Here is a 20,152-nt window from a genome sequence, read left to right as displayed (position 1 = left end):
CAGCCGCTATAATATTATTACTTTATATTAAAATGTACATGGATAATCTACTGATTTAATCAACTAATGCCCATAAATTAACCAATCAAAATGTTTTAATAGTGACACTCTGTCTATCTATCTATCTAATAGTGAAGTTTCGTAAGCTGATTGTGCTAACAGCTCTCAATGTTGTATCTTTTTTTATGTGCCGGGCACCTGACCTCTGCATGTGGAAAATAACTCTGTGTACTGGAACTCTGTGTTAAAGTGCTGCTTACAAAACGGTTTACATTTACAGCAACTGTGATAACCTTTTATGTAAAATAACTTCACTTAGCTTGCATAGACTAAACGTCTCAATGTGCCATATATGCATATACACAGAAGTGTAAATGTTTCATCTTTATAGAAATACTGCATATAGAGATTTAGTGAGAACAAACACTCGGACAACCTTTTTCATGCATCTGACATGAAACTAATTTTATACTGCTATATCCAGGATGCTAAACAAATCCCACTTGATGCTGAATTCTGCTACTATATAGTGACTCAATGCAAAATATTAGGTAAGAAACAAGGATACTGCATTAATCAGGATGCAACAAGTGAGGTTCAACAACAATATCCTGACAGAGACCATTTGATGCATTTAACAGTACTGAATAATTATGTGTTCATTCTTACTAGGCTGTCAAGTGAGCGTGCTGTGTCTAGTCCTTCTGAATGTTCAGCCATTATCTTTGCATTCATGGAGTGCTTACGGTTTAGCCTGCTGCAAAATGCAGGAGCAGAAGATGAACACAAGAAAGTTCAGCAGATGCTCATCAGTGACCAGGTAATCAATCTGAAATAATTTGTATGGTTTTTGAAATAATTTGTATGGTTTTTCTACATTTTTTATCATCACATATTGTGCCTCATATTTGGGGGAGGGGTTCTCGAAGGTACCACCCAAGTAAGTGAAATGTTTATATCCTGACTAGAATTTATCATTTAAAGCTATATAAATAATACTAATTTTAGTATGTGTGGATATATAGCCCAGTATATGTTCCTTAGCGGTCCAGTTAAATATCTCGCGAGTTTTAGACTTTTCACTCACTTGATGTGGCTGCTGTGACAATTTATACATTAATATGCAGATTTCATGGTCTGATAACTAGTTTTGTATTCACAGTCGTCTCAGAAGGCTGCATCTAGCACTTGTTAAGTGTACCTAACATTTTTCATATATATATATATATATATATATATATATATATATATATATATATATATATATATATATATATATATATATTTGTTTACAACCCAACATTGGGAGATCAGATGTGGTACCCTATATGAAACAAATTAATGAAATGAAAACTTATGAAGTGTATATAAATTACAACGCTACTCAATAAGTTTGTGTTTTTCAGCTTCTTCTGTTGGTTGAGTCTGCATTGAAGAATCCCAGACTGCAGAGTAGCCCCTTATTTTATCAAATAACAGATATGCTGGTTTCCTGGGAGAAGAGGGTCAACCCTTCAAGTGAAGGTACAGCAGAGGACACATTCCAAAGGCTTCTGTCAGATTTCTGGGATGGAGTTACTCGGCTCTGTGTACAGCAAGTTGACAGAACAGATGCAGAAGAGAATGCATTAAATGGTGTCTCTACTTTACTACAAGTGATGCAGAGCCCTGAAGGAAGCTGGAAGCAGTGCAAGAAAAAAGCTATTAAAATTCGATTTGCTGGCTTAGAAGGGGCTGAAGTAAAAGATGATGATGATGAAGAAGACTTGCCTACTGTATCTAAGAGTCCAAGTAATTCCACCTTACTGGTTGAAAGATCTGATCCTGGTTCTGAGAGACCTCATTCGCAAAACAGGCGTTTAGAAGATTTAGTATGTGAACTTGCAGAGCTCAACATGGTGTATGTGAATGAGCAGCGCTCAGATAAGCACTTGAAGTTCCTCTCTGTGTTAGTTAGTTCCTTCCCCTCCCGTAGACTTTTTCAAGTGCTATTGGATTCAGATGCTCAAAATCAAGAGACAGGTCTTGGTGAAACAAGTCTTCAGGAGAAAACAATGGCTGCAAATCCAGCAGTTCAGTTCCTTTTGCAGAAATTAATTATCTGGTTGAAAGAAGACCAAAGAAAAGATACAGACTTCCTGGTTAATATGCTGTACAGTGTTCTTCACTGTTGTGATAGCAACGAGGAGAAGAAACTCATTTTGGATCACATTTCCAAGGTGCGACAGCTTAAAAAAAAAAAAAAAAGAAAATCTAATTCTAACAGAATGAAATATCTTTAAAAAGATCACCGTAATAGAAAGGTGCTAACCATATACTGTAGGACAAGGATCTCCAACTCCAGGCCTGGAGAGCTACTGGGTCTCAGTTAATTGAACCAATTATTGGCTTAATTAGTCAAGATTAACAGGTGTTCCAGATCTTTAGCAACTGATGATGTAAAGACACCTATAACACCTGCAGGACAGGGGCTCTCCTGGACCAGGGTTGGAGAACCCTGCTGTAGGATAGCAAATATATCCTGGATAGTAGGAAATGCAGTAATTTATTCAGTCATGGACATCTACATTAAACATCCCTTGATAACCAAGGTCTTTAATTCTTTTCAACAAAGTAGACCTGTATACCTCGTAATTCCACTCAAAGCTACAGACAGCTATTGCAGTATTGGAAATATATAGAAGCTACAGCTACAGCCAAAGGTTTTGCATCGCCTATAATTTTAGGATTGAGACATAATTTAAAAAATAAACAATCTGGACATAATTCAGACATTTTATTTAACATTATGTAATCAAAGCAACTACAAAATGATGTTGCAAAAGTCTACCGGAAGCCATAATAGTAATACAGTATTTCATGTTAGATTTCGAAATGTCATATTTTTGAATTTGTCAGTTTTTTGTTAAGTATATGGAAAACTACAAAGCGGTATGCAATTCAATATATTAACTATTCTAATTATTCAGCAGGTTTCATTCATGTTTTATGAAGCAAAATTTGTTAATTATATAGGGTGATGCAAAACGTCTGGCCATGGCTGTGTACATGTGTACTCATTTGTACGTAGCCTGTCACTAGATATAAGAAATGTAGGGGCAAATATATTCTGTTTGTATAGTATGGTTATTGTTATGACTTTGCAGTTTTAAAATCAAATTACTATTTTCATTTTGTCGTCATACAAAGGCACATGTTTCTGTTTTTTTCCCTCCAACATTAACATTTTCGTTTTATATTTGATGGATAGATGGACCTAAAATGGAGTATCTTGCTTCAAATCATACAAAAGGTAAAGTATGTTTCTGTAACTAAAGTCTGCTTTTTATTTTAATTAATTACAAAAAACGTAGTTATGGTTTAAGCTTGAAGCCACAAGTCAGAAAATTATTTACAGAAAATAACAAATTAACTTTAATTGAGAAGTATGAATCCACAAAAGTCAGGAAATGTGATACCACCCATAACTCAGATGCATCCAGGTTAGACTTTTAGCAAAGACACGGTGATGTGATGTGATGTGATGGGCAGGTACTATTCAGTAATAAGGAGAGCAGTGAAAATGGCAGAGGTGAGAACATTTATTTTAAAATCTTAGTAACAACACTAAGGAAAAGCTCAACTAAATAATAAGGGAAGCAGTGAAAATCCATTACATTTTCACTGCTCTCCTGATCTTTGCTGAAATTGTTAATATATTTTAAGGGTGGTTTTAAAATTAATTTTGCTACCTCATTAGGACTTAATTGTTATGATATATTCTACATGCTATGGATGTACAGGTAGTGGACAAAAAAATGGAAACACCTGGGTAAATGAGGGACACCAAGTATATTGAAAGCAAGGGCTTCCACACAGGTGTGGCTCATGCGTTAATTAAGCAAATAACATCCCAGCATGCTTAGGGTCATGTATAAAAATGCCGAACAGGCCTGGTTGCCTATAATTATGGCTAGCATGGCTGCAAGAGGAGACCTCAGTGACTTTGAAAGAGGGGTGATTGTTGGGGTGCGTTTGGCAGGAGCTTCATTGACCAAGGCTCAACTTGCTGATGTTTCACGAGCAACGGTGTCTAAGGTGATGTCGGCATGGAACTCCGAGGGAAAGACATCATCAGCAAAGGGCAACAGTGGCGGAAGCACATACTCCAGGATCATGATATCCGTGCATTAATCTGAAGTGCAAGGCAAAACAGGCGAGCAAATGCAGATCAATTGACTGCAAATTTCAACCTGGGGCGCGAGCAGCCAGTTTCATCAAAAACGGTCCACTGAGAACTCCACAGAGCGGGATACGATAGTGGCACAACGCCCTATTAAGTGACTTTACATTGGTGTTTCCATTTTTTTGTCCACTACATGTAGGTCATAGTGATTAATTATACCGATACCTGTAATGTGTTATTTACATCCTTAATAGGGATACTGGCTCGTTATTGTTTAGTTGAAGTTTTCATTGTGTTGCTAAACATTTCAAAAACATTTTCACAGTTCCCCTTATCATTGTTAACTGGAACTTTTCCTTGTTAAAGGTGTTGGTGCTAATGTTTATATTTTAAATATTTAGCAAGTGTTATGTATTGAGTCAGCTTCCTCGCTGTCCTATACGCTCAGTCTAGCTATTTAAATTTAGTATAGCAAGAAAAAAACAATCGAGAATAGTGTTTGCTGTCAGCGGCAATGCAGTAACCACAATAGCAACTAGTCTGGTTTGAATGACGAGTTCAAATAACTGGATGAAGTCTGGATGAAGTCTGATTTACTTTCAGCAACTTTTTATTTCGTAATAATAATAATGATAATAATAACACAGGCACGGCTCTCTTCCCTAACAAAGTCAGGAAGGAGGCTTAGAATACACATTATCAATACACTGTGAATAAGTTACTGAACAAACAGCACAATATCAGAATTAACACATAGACTACTAGATATTTATAAATAAAAAACTTATAGAACCCAACGGTAGCTGAAATAGTGAAATACACAAACCTGCACTCAAATCGTAATTTAACTGTTTTACAAACGGTTCACAAACCATGATAGCTTTTGTGTATGAGATACCTGAACTGAAGAACTTTTCCATGTATGTAGAAGATTTTTATTTTTTATTTTTTGAGGTATTATTTAGGCTATTGCAAATAACCAGGAGGCGTCATGTAGTCTACCACTGGGATATTGAAAAGCCTGTAGAGCATACATGGAATTCTGAGCAAAACGTATTACTCACAGATTAATGAGGAAAACATTTGTATTAATTACCAACAAAAACTAGTGCTGCATAAAATCACAGAAAAACAAACATGAGTTTATATGTAATTTCTATTTTTATGTATCCATTTTCTAATAGCAGTAGAACCCTCATAAGAGGGCATTACTGCCCCACAATGTGGGGAAGCTATAAAAAAAGGCCAACAAGATGCTTGGATATATTGTGAGAAGTGTTGAATTTAAATCAAGGGAAGTAATGTTAAAACTTTACAATGCATTAATAAGACCTCATCTAGAATATTGTATTCAATTCTGGTTACCTTGTTACAAAAAGGATATTGCTGGTATAGTAAGCAAACTCGTTAAATTTGCAGACGACACAAAAATAGGAGGAGTGGCAAACACTGTTGCAGCAGCAAAGGTCATTCAAAATGATCTAGACAGCATTCAGAACTGGGCAGACACATGGCAAATGACATTTAATAGAGAAAAGTGTAAAGTGTTGCATGGAGGCAATAAAAATGTGCATTATAAATATCATATGGGAGATAGTGAAATTGAAGAAGGGAACTATGAAAAAGACCTAGGAGTTTATGTTGACTCAGAAATGTCTTCATCTAGACAATGTGGGGAAGCTATAAAAAAGGCCAACAAGATGCTTGGATATATTGTGAGAAGTGTTGAATTTAAATCAAGGGATGTAATGTTAAAACTTTACAATTCATTAGTAAGACCTCACCTAGAATATTGTGTTCAGTTCTGGTCACCTCGTTACAAAAAGGATATTGCTGCTGTAGAAAGAGTGCAAAGAAGAGCAACCAGAATTATCCCGGGTTTAAAAGGCATGTCGTATGCAGACAGGCTAAAAGAATTGAATCTATTCAGTCTTGAACAAAGACGACTACGCGGCAATCTGATTCAACATTCAAAATCCTAAAAGGTATAGACAATGTCGACCCAGGGGACTTCTTTGACCTGAAAAAAGAAACAAGGACCAGGGATCACAAATGGAGATTAGATAAAGGGGCATTCAGAACAGAAAATAGGAGGCACTTTTTTACACAGCATTGTGAGGGTCTGGAACCAACTCCCCAGTAATGTTGTTGAAGCTGACACCCTGGGATCCTTCAAGAAGCTCCTTGAGATTCTGGGATCAATAAGCTACTAACAACCAAACAAGCAAGATGGGCCGAATGGCCTCCTCTCGTTTGTAAACTGTTCTTATGTTCTTGTTATGTTAAGTGCCCTCGGCTTCGGCTCGGGGCATTTAACGACACGAGGCGGGCCTTACTGGACGGTTAAGCCCTCTTCAGGTTCTCTTGCTTAATTGGTGACTGCACCTTTAATTGTGTACAGTTGTAATATGAGAGAGCGCATGCTGCAGCTTCCATGCTCGGTGTTAGTGAAGTCCTGATCTGAGCGCATGTAACACAGACAGCTCTTCTGTTTACATGTTACAGTTTATTTTTTCAGTAAAAAAAAGTTTACTTTTCAGTGGGTTTGTTATGTTATTTACTATATGAAATACACCACATATGCAGTGGTTTGCAGAAGTATTCACCCCCCTGCAAAGCTTTCACATTTTGTTGAATTACAAATAACGTATGCACAGTTTTTCAAACAAACTTCTTTTATTCAACGCTGTAGTGGTAAAACTGAACACTATTATATGAGGAGGAGGTTAAATGTCAGCAAATCTTGCAAAGAAAATGTACAAAATGAAATTTACTGGTTGCATAAGTATTCAGACCCTTAAGTCAGTACTTGGTAGAAGCACCTTTTGCAGCAATAACTGCTATGAGTCTTTTTGGATAGGTCTCTACTAGCTTTGCACAGCAGGATGGTGAAATTTTTGCCCGTTCTTCACGGGTAAATTGCTCCAGTTCTTCAAGTCTCGCCATAAATTTTCGATTGGATTCAAGTAAGGACTTTGACTGGGCCACTCAAGAACATTAATTCTCTTCTTGTTCAACCACTCCAGTGTGGCTTTGGCTTTGTGCTTCGGGTCATTGTCTTGCTGAAATGTGAATTTCCTCCCCAATTTCAGAGTCTTGGCTGACTCAAACAGATTTTCCTCAAGGATTCGCCTGTACTTTGCACCATCCATTCTCCCCTCTATCCTGACAAGCTTCCCAGTCCCTGCTGAAGGGAAGCATCCCCATAACATGATGCTGCCACCACCGTGCTTGACAGTTGGGATGGTGTTGACTGGGTGATGTGCAGTGTTGGGCTTGTGCCAGATGTAACGCTTGGAATTTAGACCGAAAAGTTCAATTTTTGTCACGTCTGATCACAAAACCTTTTTCCACATGTCTGCAGTATCATCTACATGCTTTTTCTCAAATTCATATGTGCTTTAAGATGAGGCTTTTTGAGTAATGGCTTCTTTCTTGCCACCTGTCAATTCAGGCCAGCTTTGTGTAGGGACCGGCTTATTGTTGATGGTGAACACTGACTCCCATCTCAGACCCATCTCAACTTTGCAGATCTCTCAAGGTCATTGTTGGCTTCAGTGTGACATCCCAAACGAGTTTCCTGCTTGCCCAGCTGCTCGGTTTTGGAGGGCGACCTGATCTGGGTAGTGTCTGGGTGGTATGATGCATCTTCCACTTCTTAATGATGGACTTCACTGTGCTGTGAGGGATAATCAGCGCCTTTTGAAATTTTCTTGTACCCTTCTCCTGCTGTGTGCCTTTTTACCACTTTATCCTTGACTTATTTCGAAAGCTCCTTGGTCTTCATGGTTGCTTTGTTGGATCACTATGTGAGTTGCAGCTTGAAAGTCTTTATATACCTGAGGGAAATTATCTACAAGTTAAACCACTTTAAGTACACACAGGCTGAAACCATTTCACTAATTTTGTGACCTTTCAAACAAATCATTTGCAACTGAGCTGATTTAGGGCTGCAGTAGCAAAAGGGTTGAATACTTACGTAACTGAGATTAATCTGTTTTTCTCTGTAAATCTTAGTTATTTATATTCTATATGCATTTTTTAACTTTATCAATGTGGAGTAGTTTGTTTAGATTGTACATGTTAAGTCTAATTTGAAAGCTTTGTGGAGTACACTCAGGTCCCAACAAAATGTGAAAACTTTGCAGGGGGTGAATACTTCTGCAAACCACTGCATATTAGATATTTCCTGGATATGTTTCTATACACATTGCTATGTAAATGTGATATTTACAATAATGACGCTCGGCACCTTTACAATTTAAATACCAAGCCTTCGTTTTGTTCTCACCACCTCCAGCTAGGCTCAGAGACAGGCAGGCTTGGTTATCTGCTTGCTGGGTGTCAGTCAACACAAACAATACTTTTTACTTAATTTTAATACACATTGATGTCTGCAGTTATTGTACTTTTTTATTTACGTTATTACTTCTTGAACTGACTTTAAAATTGGAAAATAACTGGTTTTTGTTTTGTATTTTTTCAACCGTGCTGTACCCCGGCTATAGAAACTGTTGATCAGCTGCATTCGGTACTAAAAACCTGAGCACTCAAAGTCATTCATTCTTGCCGACCAAATCGAAATCAAAGGAAATTGATTAACATGTTCAATTTATACGATTCAGTTTACTTTCTGACAGTGTTACACTAATGTATAGTCATTATAATGGCCTGTAGTTCTATGGTCATCTTCAAAGATGTCGGAGGAGCTAGGAGCTAGGAACATACGGCAGTGAGACAGAGATAGAGAGAGAGACAGGTGCCAAAAAGCTGTTTCACTCAATAGGGAGGGAAGTCCGCCCTGGGAGACCCGCAGCCTGAAATCGGTTCCATGAGGCCAGCTGCAGAAAGCCAATACCCCCCCCCCCCAACAATGGGCAGCATTGACACACAGTGCCTTGTGTTATGAGAACATGTCTTTGACAGACCTGATGGAAAACTGCCACCTCTCAAACACTTGAATTTACAGGTCACAAAAAACTAACAAAAAAACTACAAATCCAATCTAATTCTAAACATTGGAGAAAATGAAGTCTGCAGACCCCTGCCATGGCGTCAAATACTATAGTTGTAGCTTTTACAGTTTCTTTTTTCCAGGTCTGCAGAAAAATGACATTGTAATTTTAATTCGTATTGTACACAGGGGAAATGTTAACATTGTGACCCCCCCCCCCCCCCCCATTTTATCTTTGAAAATACAAATCATTTTGAACAAATTGTAAACTTTTTTTTTTTTTTTTTTTACAGGCATGTGCAGATGAAGCTAAGTTTGAGGCAACTTCAGATTGGTTGAAAGGAGAAGTGTTGGGAGAGAAGCTTGTAAAGCTGGCAGAGGACCTTTGTGCCATTGGGCTAAATAGGATCTCCACTTTGAAATCCTCCCATTCAGACAGCTGGGCACTTATCAGTTTAGCATTGTCTCAGCATGTTCAAAAGAGTAAGTGGATTTCATTTCATACTGAACAAATATAAGGCTTAGGGGGTTTAAAACATTTTTTTTTCCCCAAGAAGTTTTAATTGTGTTTTACATTGAGTATCTTGAGAAATAATAATTAGATTGTGATGAAACTTGCAAAGGACCTTCTTTTTAACAGATTATTAAGGAGCCAATCTTCTGTCTCCCATTGGCTATATATTATCTGTAAGTGATACTGTAGCTGCATACAGGTAGAACTTGTTTACATGGATTTTTTTAATATATATATCAACAGAGACTCTTATTGGTGAGGTTTATGTGGAAAAAATAATTGAAAAACTACATGCAACTCTATTGAAAGCCAAAAATCTGTCTGATGCTGGTGACATTGAGCCTCTAGTGTCCTTCATCTGTGATGTGGCTTCCAACTTCTTTTGCTCAGTTAAAAACTGTCTGCTGCTATCGTCGGCTGAAGATCTTTTATTAACAGTTTTCCAACTGTGTGCTCAGAGCCAGGAAATTACTCACTTGTCAGGTAAGTTGTTGTTTTGTACCATGATTTTTTAAAAGTAAAATTGTGACCTATAAGCATCAATACAAGTGCTTATATTTCAGTTGTTAATATAGTAAATACCAATGTGGATGTTATTATTGTGATTATATGTCAATGAAGAACTTCATATGTTAATGAGGTCATTGTATTTATCTTGCTCTTAATTGTATTACTTGTACTGTGATTCTTGAAATGTATTTGTTTACGACTGTAAGTCGCCCTGGATAAGGGCATCTGCTAAGAAATACAGACGTGCTCAAATTTGTTGGTACCCCTCCACAAAAAACGAAGAATGCACAATTTTCTCTGAAATAACTTGAAACTGACAAAAGTAATTGGCATCCACCATTGTTTATTCCATATTTAATAGAAATCAGACTTTGCTATTGATTTTTTATTCAACATAATATTGTAAATAAGAAAACAAATGAAAATGGCATGGACAAAAATGATGGGACCGCTAACCTAATATTTTGTTGCACAACCTTTAGAGGCAATCACTGCAATCAAACATTTTCTGTAGCTCTCAATGAGACTTCTGCACCTGTTAACAGGTAGTTTGGCCCACTCTTCCTGAGCAAACTGCTCCAGCTGTCTCAGGTTTGATGGGTGCCTTCTCTAGACTGCAAGTTTCAGCTCTTTCCATAGATGTTCGATAGGATTCAGATCAGGACTCATAGAAGGCCACTTCAGAATAGTCCAATGTTTTGTTCTTATCCATTCTTGGGTGCTTTTAGCTGTGTGTTTTGGGTCATTATCCTGTTGGAGGACCCATGACCTGCGACTGAGACAGAGCTTTCTGACACTGGGCAGTACGTTTCGCTCCAGAATGCCTTGATAGTCTTGAGATTTCATTGTGCCCTGCACAGATTCAAGGCACCCTGTGTCAGGCACAGCAAAGCAGCCCCAAAACATAACCGAGCCTCCTCCATGTTTCACTGTAGGTATGGTGTTCTTTTCTTTGAAAGCTTCATTTTTTCGTCTGTGAACATAGAGCTGATGTGACTTGCCAAAAAGCTCCAGTTTTGACTCATCTGTCCAAAGGACATTCTCCCAGAAGGATTGTGGCTTGTCAATATGCATTTTAGCAAATTCCAGTCTGGCTTTTTTATGTTTTTCTTTCAAAAGTGGAGTCCTCCTGGGTCTTCTTCCATGGAGCCCACTTTCGCTCAAAAAGCGACGGATGGTGCGATCAGAAACTGACGTACCTTCACCTTGGAGTTCAGCTTGTATCTCTTTGGCAGTTATCCTTGGTTCTTTTTCTACCATTCGCACTATCCTTCTGTTCACTCTGGGGTCGATTTTCCTCTTGCGGCCACGCCCAGGGAGGTTGGCTACAGTTCCATGGACTTTAAACTTCTTAATAATATTTGCAACTGTTGTCACAGGAACATCAAGCTGCTTGGAGATGGTCTTGTAGCCTTTACCTTTACCATGATTGTCTATTATTTTCTTTCTGATCTCCTCAGACAACTCTCTCCTTTGCTTTCTCTGGTCCATGTTCAGTGTGGTGCACACAATGATACCAAACAGCACAGTGACTACTTTTCTCCATTTAAATAGGCTGAATGACTGATTACAAGATTGGAGACATGTGTGATACTAATTAAAGAAACCAATTAGTTTGAAATATCACTATAATCCAATTATTTATTATCTTTTCTAAGGGGTACCAACAAATGTGTCCAGGCCATTTTAGAATATCTTTGTAGAATAAGCAATAATTCGTCTCTTTTCACAGCTTCTTTGCTTTATTCTATGACATAACAAAGGCATGCAAGTATACATGATAAAATAGCTTTTAATTTCATCACTTTTCAGGAGGAATGAAGCATTATTTCAATAAGCTGTAAGGGTACCAACAAATTTGAGCACGTCTGTAAATAATAATAAATAATAATAACTGGAATGTGCATCATCTTTGTTGTTATCCCTTTGTAGTTTAAAGTAGAACAACTAAGGATGTTGTTTACATTGAGGGATTTAATGTTGTACTGCAGGAGATGAGGTCTCAGGCAGGCTACCAGGGATTACATATATATTAAAAAGTTAATATGTACAGCTGGCCCTGTCTCTTATGGTATACATAAGTTGTCTTTTGGGCACTTTGGGTAGGCAAGAGGATTGCATACTGTGTGTAAAAAAAACAATGTGGGGAAGTTTGGTGATAACTAATTCATGTCATATTCTTTCTGGAAGACTCACTGCTGCAGAAACTGAACCATGCATGTTTTGCTGGTATACAATCACTGGTTGGACAGATTGGAACTGATTTTGGGGAAGGGACCTTCTTACATAGTTCTGCACTATGGGTGAAGAACCAAATTCTAAATTCAACTATGGGTGTAAAAAGGTAAATTGTTTTTCTTGTTTTCCATTAACAAATATATAGGTTGAAAGAGATTTAAAGTGATTAACTCACATTTATAAGAAAACCATTCAGTACCATCAGCCAATCAGCTTTCAGCTATAGCGGGCTTCTATCAGACGGTAGAGGCCGGCTGCTACATCACAGCATCAACTGTGAATCAAATTTAAAATCAATCCGCACAAGTACTGGCTTTTTGGTCAGTAAATACTAAACAAAGACACAATTTATTTTATTATCCACCAAAACCAGCCAATCACTACTTTGCAACTATAAAACCAACCAGTCCTGTACCTGCCACTGCCACATCAGCCAATCCAAAGCCTGTCAGCTCGACTGGAGCTCAGCATCTTTCATCAATATCAACAAACCGACACGGACAGTTCAGTATATTGCTCAATACAGATATCTGGCACTATCCAGATAAACTATAAGCGACTCTGACAATTAAAAAAGGATTTGTTTAATAAAGTTATTTGTTTTTTCTCTTTTATGTATGTGATCTTTTATGAATATTTTTGGTACTATTTTTCGAAATCTTTTCTCAGCAGAAGGGTACCCGACAAATCATTACAAGTTCAGGGTAAATTTAGATATTAAAGTGTTGTTTTAAAGATAATAATGAGAACATAGTTTTTCTAATAGTGACAGTGCCCTCTCGATGAAGGCTCCACTGTGTGGTAGCTGACCTTGACTTCGGCTTGGGACGCATAAATACCAGTGCGGTCAACTAACACATGGTAGAGCCTTCATCGACAGGGACTTAATTAACTCACAGTTGTCAAGGGGCAGAAATGGCAGATGCACACCCTTTTCTGTCGTTGAAAGAATAAGCCTGGTAAATAATAATTTTAGCAGAAAAATCAATAGACAATTATGCAAAAAAAAATATATATACAGCATATATATATAGATCCGGCTTCAGTCTCCATCGCAGCTGCTCCCTTTACTTCCTAGTGTCATTTGAAACTCCGCCCATCATTACTGACAACTTCCCAGAACACATCTTAAACACTTGAACAGAATTATTAGTAAAATGTACCTTTCTCTTTTGCTTTTTGTAACACAACGTACACAACAGCTGTTATCGTTAATTTTGAATTTCAACAAATTATCACAATAACTTGGCAGTGGCTGTTGCTATGACATTTTTTTAGGCAGAACAATTTTTTTAAAAAAGAGAATGTTTCATTAATGTCAGGCTAATCGCTGCACTTTCGATGTCCCGAAGCATGAACCCTTTCCTTTTAAGCCTTTTAATTTCTCACAGAAACTGCCGTTTGGGCCCCCCTCTGACAACTGACGACTGCCTCTGTTGCCCCGCTCACACCCCACCCCCCCAATCCCCATCCCTCTCAAATGACGCCCGGGCTTGAGCACCAACAGTACCTCAGCTGATTGGTGTTTCCACTGGGTCCTAGTGGAGACTTTTATACTGACTAGTGATTATACAAATAAATTATGTACTTAATACAAGTTTTAGTCCTGCTGCAATGTAAGGGAGACATTTCCCTGTTGTTGAAAAATTGGTTTCATGACGCAAACTTTTAACTCCTGCTACATTCTTGTATGATTTGTCATATTTAATTAAAGATTTGTGGGAGGGTGCGGGTATTCACTGACACGGGAAACAGAAATGGTAGTTGACAACACCACACAGGTGCTCGGTTTTATTATTTTCTTTTGTACTCTGGTGAGGTGTACTGATTTCTTTGAGCCCGTAGAGGGCGCTTGTGGTCCGTGGTCTGGCTACCAGCTATGGTATCCAGAACCAACAGGGAATACCACGGCAGGGTACAGCTACAGTCCGGCACTCGCAGGTGCTCACAAATTATAAAAACGAAAAAGGCAAAAAGAAACAGGGAAAATAAAACACAGTAAGGAAAAACTACAAAATAAATGTGCTGCACTTCGCAGCGTGAATCTCCCCAGTCGCCGCTACCCGTACGACCCAGGACTCCGTCCTACACTCTGCTGTCTCACTGTACAACAAATACTGGGGCTGCCCAACGATCCCCCACTTTTCCTTTTCTTTCTTTAAAATTATTTTCTTTGATTTTTCTTTCCGGGCGTTTGTTATCCTCCCGTCTTTCGGTAGTCAAAGCGAGACCGCCTTGCTCGCTGTTCCAGTTTAAAGGGGCAGATCTGAGGAAACAACAGAGTGTTACTTTATAGGGTAGCAATCCCATTAAAGTCCGCCTCCCAGCCACTCAGAGAGGGGAAAAGCACACACACCCTCTTCCCCACCTCTCCGTGTCACCGTGCATGCGTCAGACGGCCAGTCCAGGTCTCTCCCTGTTACAGATTAGTCACCTTTTAGCCAAATTTGAAAAAAAAAAATAATAATAATGGTTAAATCTTAAACACACACTATTAGTACTCAAAATACAGAAAACAAGGTGGCTGCCACCTGCAGCACTCCAGACACGACACAGTTCACAAGTCACAAGCAGAAATGTCCTGATGCACTAAAACATACATTAATATCACAGATATTAGCAGCTGTAAAAATAAAAAAAACTTGAATCCATGTTTCTCCTTGTCAAAAAAGCCTAGAGGATTTATATTTTTATATGAAAAAAATGGAGCTGCAGTCTCAGGTGACCAAAACTATTTTATTATTTTGTCTGTCAATTGTTTTCCATTATGGGTCACCTGTAAGAGTGTCATCTAGACAGTGAATAATGGTATTGCAGCTCTACTTATGTTGTTTTGGTCTAGCAATTGTTACAATTAAAAAATGTTATGTGTAAGTTTAAACCATAGTTAAATGTTGTTCTACATACAACTCAAATCTTCTTTACAGCTTCTATCTCCTGTTTTGTGCTATGTAATGCAGTAGTAGACAACTTAAGAGACTTGCATGTGAAATATTTCCTGATTAGTGGTATAATATATTTTAACAAGATTATACATGCTGTACAGCTATTTAAAAGATTGCATTATTGCATTATTAATATCAGATTATAATTTATTTATTTATTATAATTTTTTTGTTAGCCTGCAGGTACTCATTTCATCTGTATGCAGTTTAATGGAAAATCTGATCAGGACTAATCCACCCAGCTCTCACATTATGGAGAAATTCATTGAGTGTTTAACACCTAATGATTCAGAATGGAAGATGATGAGACAGGCTCTTCCTCCCCAGGTTGTACAAATACATTTCCATGGGTTCTTACCTGGTGTACGGTTGTATTAACTTGATGTATATTTAGAAAAGTATTATACAACAGTATGTGATTGGTAATAATTTTTAGGTGGATATTAAAAAGTTGAACGGTTTATATTTCAATAATTAATCATCCCATTATTCCTAAAGTAATGTCATTTGGACTGTTTTTATAGATTATGTATGTGTGTGTGTGGGTGTCTATATACTGTATATATATATGTTATATATTTTTATTTATATATATTACCAGACTTCTATTTTCAGTAGAAGACACTTTGCTATCCAAAGTTACTTTGTGCTCATTTCAGTTTTGTTTCGGTTGTTGTCAGCTCTGGATCAAACCCAAATAAAAATATTAATTTTTTTGTTACCTAATTGCAGTGGCTGAAGCGACCTCTGTTAAATGGAAGACTGAATTTGAATTGTCAATACCTCTGTATGGATGTATGGAGATTCCGCTCCTCTGTCAAGATTCCAAGTCATCTGTGTGCTGCAGCATTATTGGGTCAAGTGATTTTAATTATGTTGGAAAGTATTAATGAAAAAGACAAACTCAATCTTGTTGGAGCTGAATGCACAGGTAAGTGAAGATCTTTTTTTAATATTTTGTTTTTCATCCCTGGAGGTATCCATCATGTTTTCTGCTTATCAAATTGTAATTCAGCTTTGTATACAGATTTTTAGAAAATGGTTCTGAAAGAAAAGCAGTATTTGAATAATAAAACCTGCCAGCTCTCTGTAGCAGGGCTCCAGACAAACTTTTTTGCTTTGGGAGAGGTAAAGTCTTGAATTGCCATGTTTGCTTTTTTTGGCTGAAGAGAAACCAGCTCATCATCTAACTTGGGAAGCTGCTGCGCAATTCAATCATTGTCAAACTCCTGACGGTAAACAATAACCAGATCTATTATATCTGGAATAGATGCTGCTGCTAAAAAGACAAAAAAACAAAACTTAGTGTTGACTCTATTTTAGGTTAACTTTAACTTTATTTAGGTACCCTATGATTTAACTGGCGAAAGACAACAATTGGTTTATTGGAGTTCATAAAGAGAACTTTTTTTTTTTTTTTTTGGAGGGGTGGGATTTTTGTTTAATTAGTTCTTGACCTTTTTGCTGCATTTCAGCTCTTCCTTATAATTTTCTTTATTTCAGGTTTTCGGGGCATTTTGTTAATGGCACGACGTCATAGCACACTTGTAAATATTGACACATGCTTTCAAAGGGAGAGGCAGCATTTTTGGGGTTAAAGACACCATCAGTTGCCAAAAACAGTTTAAGTCGCAGTCTGGAGCCCTGTGTAGTTTTGGTTAAACAACTACACTGTGCTTGCTGCAACGCTTTTGTCATCATTTCTCCTTTATCTTTGTGGAATTCAGTGATGATCCACTTAATTGAGCTGGAAATAACCCTGTTATGTGTGTTTTTAATTAGTTGCCGAAGTACTCTACTCGCTGCAGTGGTGTGAAGAAATTGAAATTCTTCCTGCTGTGGTGTCAGAATTGTGGTGTCAAGAAATGAACATTACACATGAAAGAATAAGCAAAGAAAGTGGAAAATTGTTTAATGTTCTCGAAACCTTGTTTTCCAGGTAAAGTGTTTCATCTTTATTTAAAAAAAAAAAGGTTAATAAGGCTATAGCCAATGTATCGGAACAAAACTAGCAGTGACAGCAAATGGAAATTTCAACATATTGTTTTATTCCCCAAACAGGTCTATGCAGAATGGGTCATTGTGGACCCTGACTCTGGCAAAATATACAGAAACAAAAGAAGTCAGTAGTTCTGATCTAAAGAAGCTTTATGAAACAATTGAAAGGTAAGTTCATACAAATTCATCACATTTATTCATAATAGAAAGGCTGTCCAGTGTAGTCAGAATTGGTCCCATCTTTGGAGGAATATGATAAAAGCTGTCCACAACTAATGTTACAAGAAATGCCACTTAACAGCTATATCCCTATAAGCTGGACTCCCTCCATATACAGTCTAATTTTAATAAAACAATACAACAGTAATCCTCGGTATAAATGACCAAATTAGAATTTTGAACTGAAAAACAGCTAATAAACAAAAGCAAGTAATGTTTATGGTATAAAATACTTGTATCAGTAACTCAACTTCTTTTATCTGCAACTAAGTTGTTTCTTTTTAGTTTTATGCCTCTCAGAAAATGTCCATTCACCTTTTGCGCTTGCTTCAAATGATGGCGTTTAAAAAATATAGTTGGCCCATAGTTTTTCAACAATACAATTTTAAAGGCTGGTTAAAAGTAAACAGGTATTATGTAATACAAAATATTTGTATAAAGAGAGACCTATTTCAAACAAATACTATCTGTTAACGAAGCTAAAAGTGCAGCCAGCTTGTCATTCTAGAATTATAAAATTAATTTGCTGCTTACTATTTTATTGGCTGTAATAGGCTGAGGTTCTTAATTCACAAATGTGTATGAAATTCTGTAATGTCAAACATTAGACTGCAAAGTCTTGTCTTTTGAAGTGTCACTAAGACACTTGAAAATGTCCCTAGGGTTCTGCATACTATTTTACAAGGCCTGGAAAGTCTTTTGGTGTATGTGTGGGCAGAGAGAAAGAGGATTATTAAGAGATGCTGGAGTATTAGCAATTAGATTTTAATTGGAATTTTGTGTTTGCTTCTTTTATAAGTGCTGGGTTACATGCGTCCTGCTGTGATCCCTGTGAAAAAAGTCCTCTGTAAAGAATGAGATTACTAATTATTTTCTTTTTTGTCAGCTTTTTCCCATTGACAGAACAAAACCTCTGCACCATACAAGGTCTCTCACCCTTTTTGTTTAAAGAAGAAAAGGAATTGTTAATGAACTACTGCACTGCAGAACTTTTGAAGTGGGAAGACACTGATATTACCAGTATCCATGGTGATTAAAGATTATTGCTTTGTCAGGTATAGGTAACACTAACCAGAGTCCTGCACGGGACCTGTCCCGAACCCACAACCCACTGCAGCACTGTCTTCTTACCTGCGACCCGACCCGCATTAATAAGACCTGCAACCCGACTCGAACCCGCAAGTGTTTGTCCTTTCCTAACTGCCTGCGTCAACGGACTCTCATGCTCTCACATTCACACATACACTACCATTCACCACTACATGATATCAACCATACGCTATCTTTTGTTTCACCTCGTCCTCATGCATTTTTAATATCACCAAGCAGACCCTAAACTGACCCACTTTGCGAGTCACCCGCGGGTACCCGACTTGATGCAGGACCCTGACGCTAGCAATTAGCATTATTCATGTTACAGGAAGATGACTACCGGTATGTTTTCTAAATTAAATGACAGCAAGATTAAAATCAAATTTGTAGGTGCGTTCAGGTGGCTAGCAAGTCAGTGTAGCAAGTTATTATTATTTAATGTATTTGAGCAAACAAAAAATATTACATTTTTCACCTTTTAAAATATCACTGCCTTTTTGTGATACTTGTCAGATAGGTAGAGAAGGGACATGATTGATCCCTGCTGCAGCCCCCTAATGCACTGAGGAAACAGAGTAAAAAGGCTAAATACATAAATAAAAAATGTAAAATTATTGCAGTAAAATGAAAAAAAGATGAACAAAATTTAGACCGCAAGAAAAATATGACTCCCCTTAGCATGCTGTTTTGTTAAACACATTACAAGATACTAACTTAAATAATCTTGGTTTCCTTTGCACTGGTAGCCTGGAAATGAGAATTTAGTATTATGTAGAGAATTACAAGAAGTGGATATTGTAGATTAAGTTATATTCTGTTGCAGGAGGATATGGGTACCTTGCTGTTATTCACTGTTGTTTAAAAAGTGGAGCTACTGGAGGTCAAGACATGCTAATGGAGGTTCTGAGGACAGTCATGGAATGGAGAAACCACAAGGAAGATGTGTTCCTCTTTAACTTGTAAGTCCTTTAGAATATATACACGCACACATACAGTACTGGCACAAAAACAAATGATTTACAGCAACACTAGTGGTGGCGATTGTATTTTTCCTCACTCAGACCCTATTTAATAAATATCTTGGTATCCTCGAATAGATAAATGTCTCTTCTTTAAAATGTGCTAAGGATTTGAATGAGCAAAATTGTTCCTTAAGTTCAGTGGTACCCTAAATATGATTAATTTACTAACAATGCTGTTAATGGTCTCTAAATCATACACAGGTGGCCCTATTTCTATTGCTGCTGAAGCTGTGTGGTAGCTCATGAATGTTGATCTTTTTTTCCCGCAGCAATCTGAAGGAAGTTTCTCCCAGCCTCCTGGTTTTTAATGTACAAATGATTCGGTTCATTTGCTGGTTGATCAGACGGTCCCCATCTTTTATGACAGACAGTCAATGGGATTTCATCTTGTGCTCCATGTTAGCCTGGCTGGAGGTAAAATAGTTTTGTTAACTTGTTTAGCACTAATTAAAAAGGGGAAACACTCTAAATCTGATGTATTTGACTTTATAATTA

At 37.4% G+C, this 20,152-nt stretch overlaps 1 protein-coding gene across 2 annotated transcripts in view; it reads left to right on the top strand.

Moving 5' to 3' along the window:
• The window catches only part of LOC117407239 (E3 ubiquitin-protein ligase listerin-like), a 61,878-nt gene that overhangs the window by 26,612 nt on the left and 15,114 nt on the right, over positions 1 to 20,152 (top strand). For both annotated transcript variants that reach the window (XM_059028697.1, XM_059028696.1), the window contains exons 9-21: positions 673 to 820; positions 1,407 to 2,219; positions 3,251 to 3,292; positions 9,413 to 9,602; positions 9,877 to 10,116; positions 12,334 to 12,487; positions 15,503 to 15,653; positions 16,059 to 16,257; positions 17,109 to 17,265; positions 17,388 to 17,492; positions 18,430 to 18,572; positions 19,459 to 19,594; positions 19,927 to 20,071. In XM_059028697.1, the coding sequence (XP_058884680.1) occupies positions 673 to 820; positions 1,407 to 2,219; positions 3,251 to 3,292; positions 9,413 to 9,602; positions 9,877 to 10,116; positions 12,334 to 12,487; positions 15,503 to 15,653; positions 16,059 to 16,257; positions 17,109 to 17,265; positions 17,388 to 17,492; positions 18,430 to 18,572; positions 19,459 to 19,594; positions 19,927 to 20,071 (2,623 nt within the window). The remainder of the gene's footprint in view (positions 1 to 672; positions 821 to 1,406; positions 2,220 to 3,250; positions 3,293 to 9,412; positions 9,603 to 9,876; positions 10,117 to 12,333; positions 12,488 to 15,502; positions 15,654 to 16,058; positions 16,258 to 17,108; positions 17,266 to 17,387; positions 17,493 to 18,429; positions 18,573 to 19,458; positions 19,595 to 19,926; positions 20,072 to 20,152) is intronic.

Source organism: Acipenser ruthenus, chromosome 8, assembly GCF_902713425.1.
Source record: "Acipenser ruthenus chromosome 8, fAciRut3.2 maternal haplotype, whole genome shotgun sequence".
NCBI lineage: Eukaryota > Metazoa > Chordata > Actinopteri > Acipenseriformes > Acipenseridae > Acipenser > Acipenser ruthenus.
The sequence above is the reverse complement of the archived record's forward strand: the minus strand, read 5'-3'. Positions and strand labels throughout refer to the sequence as shown.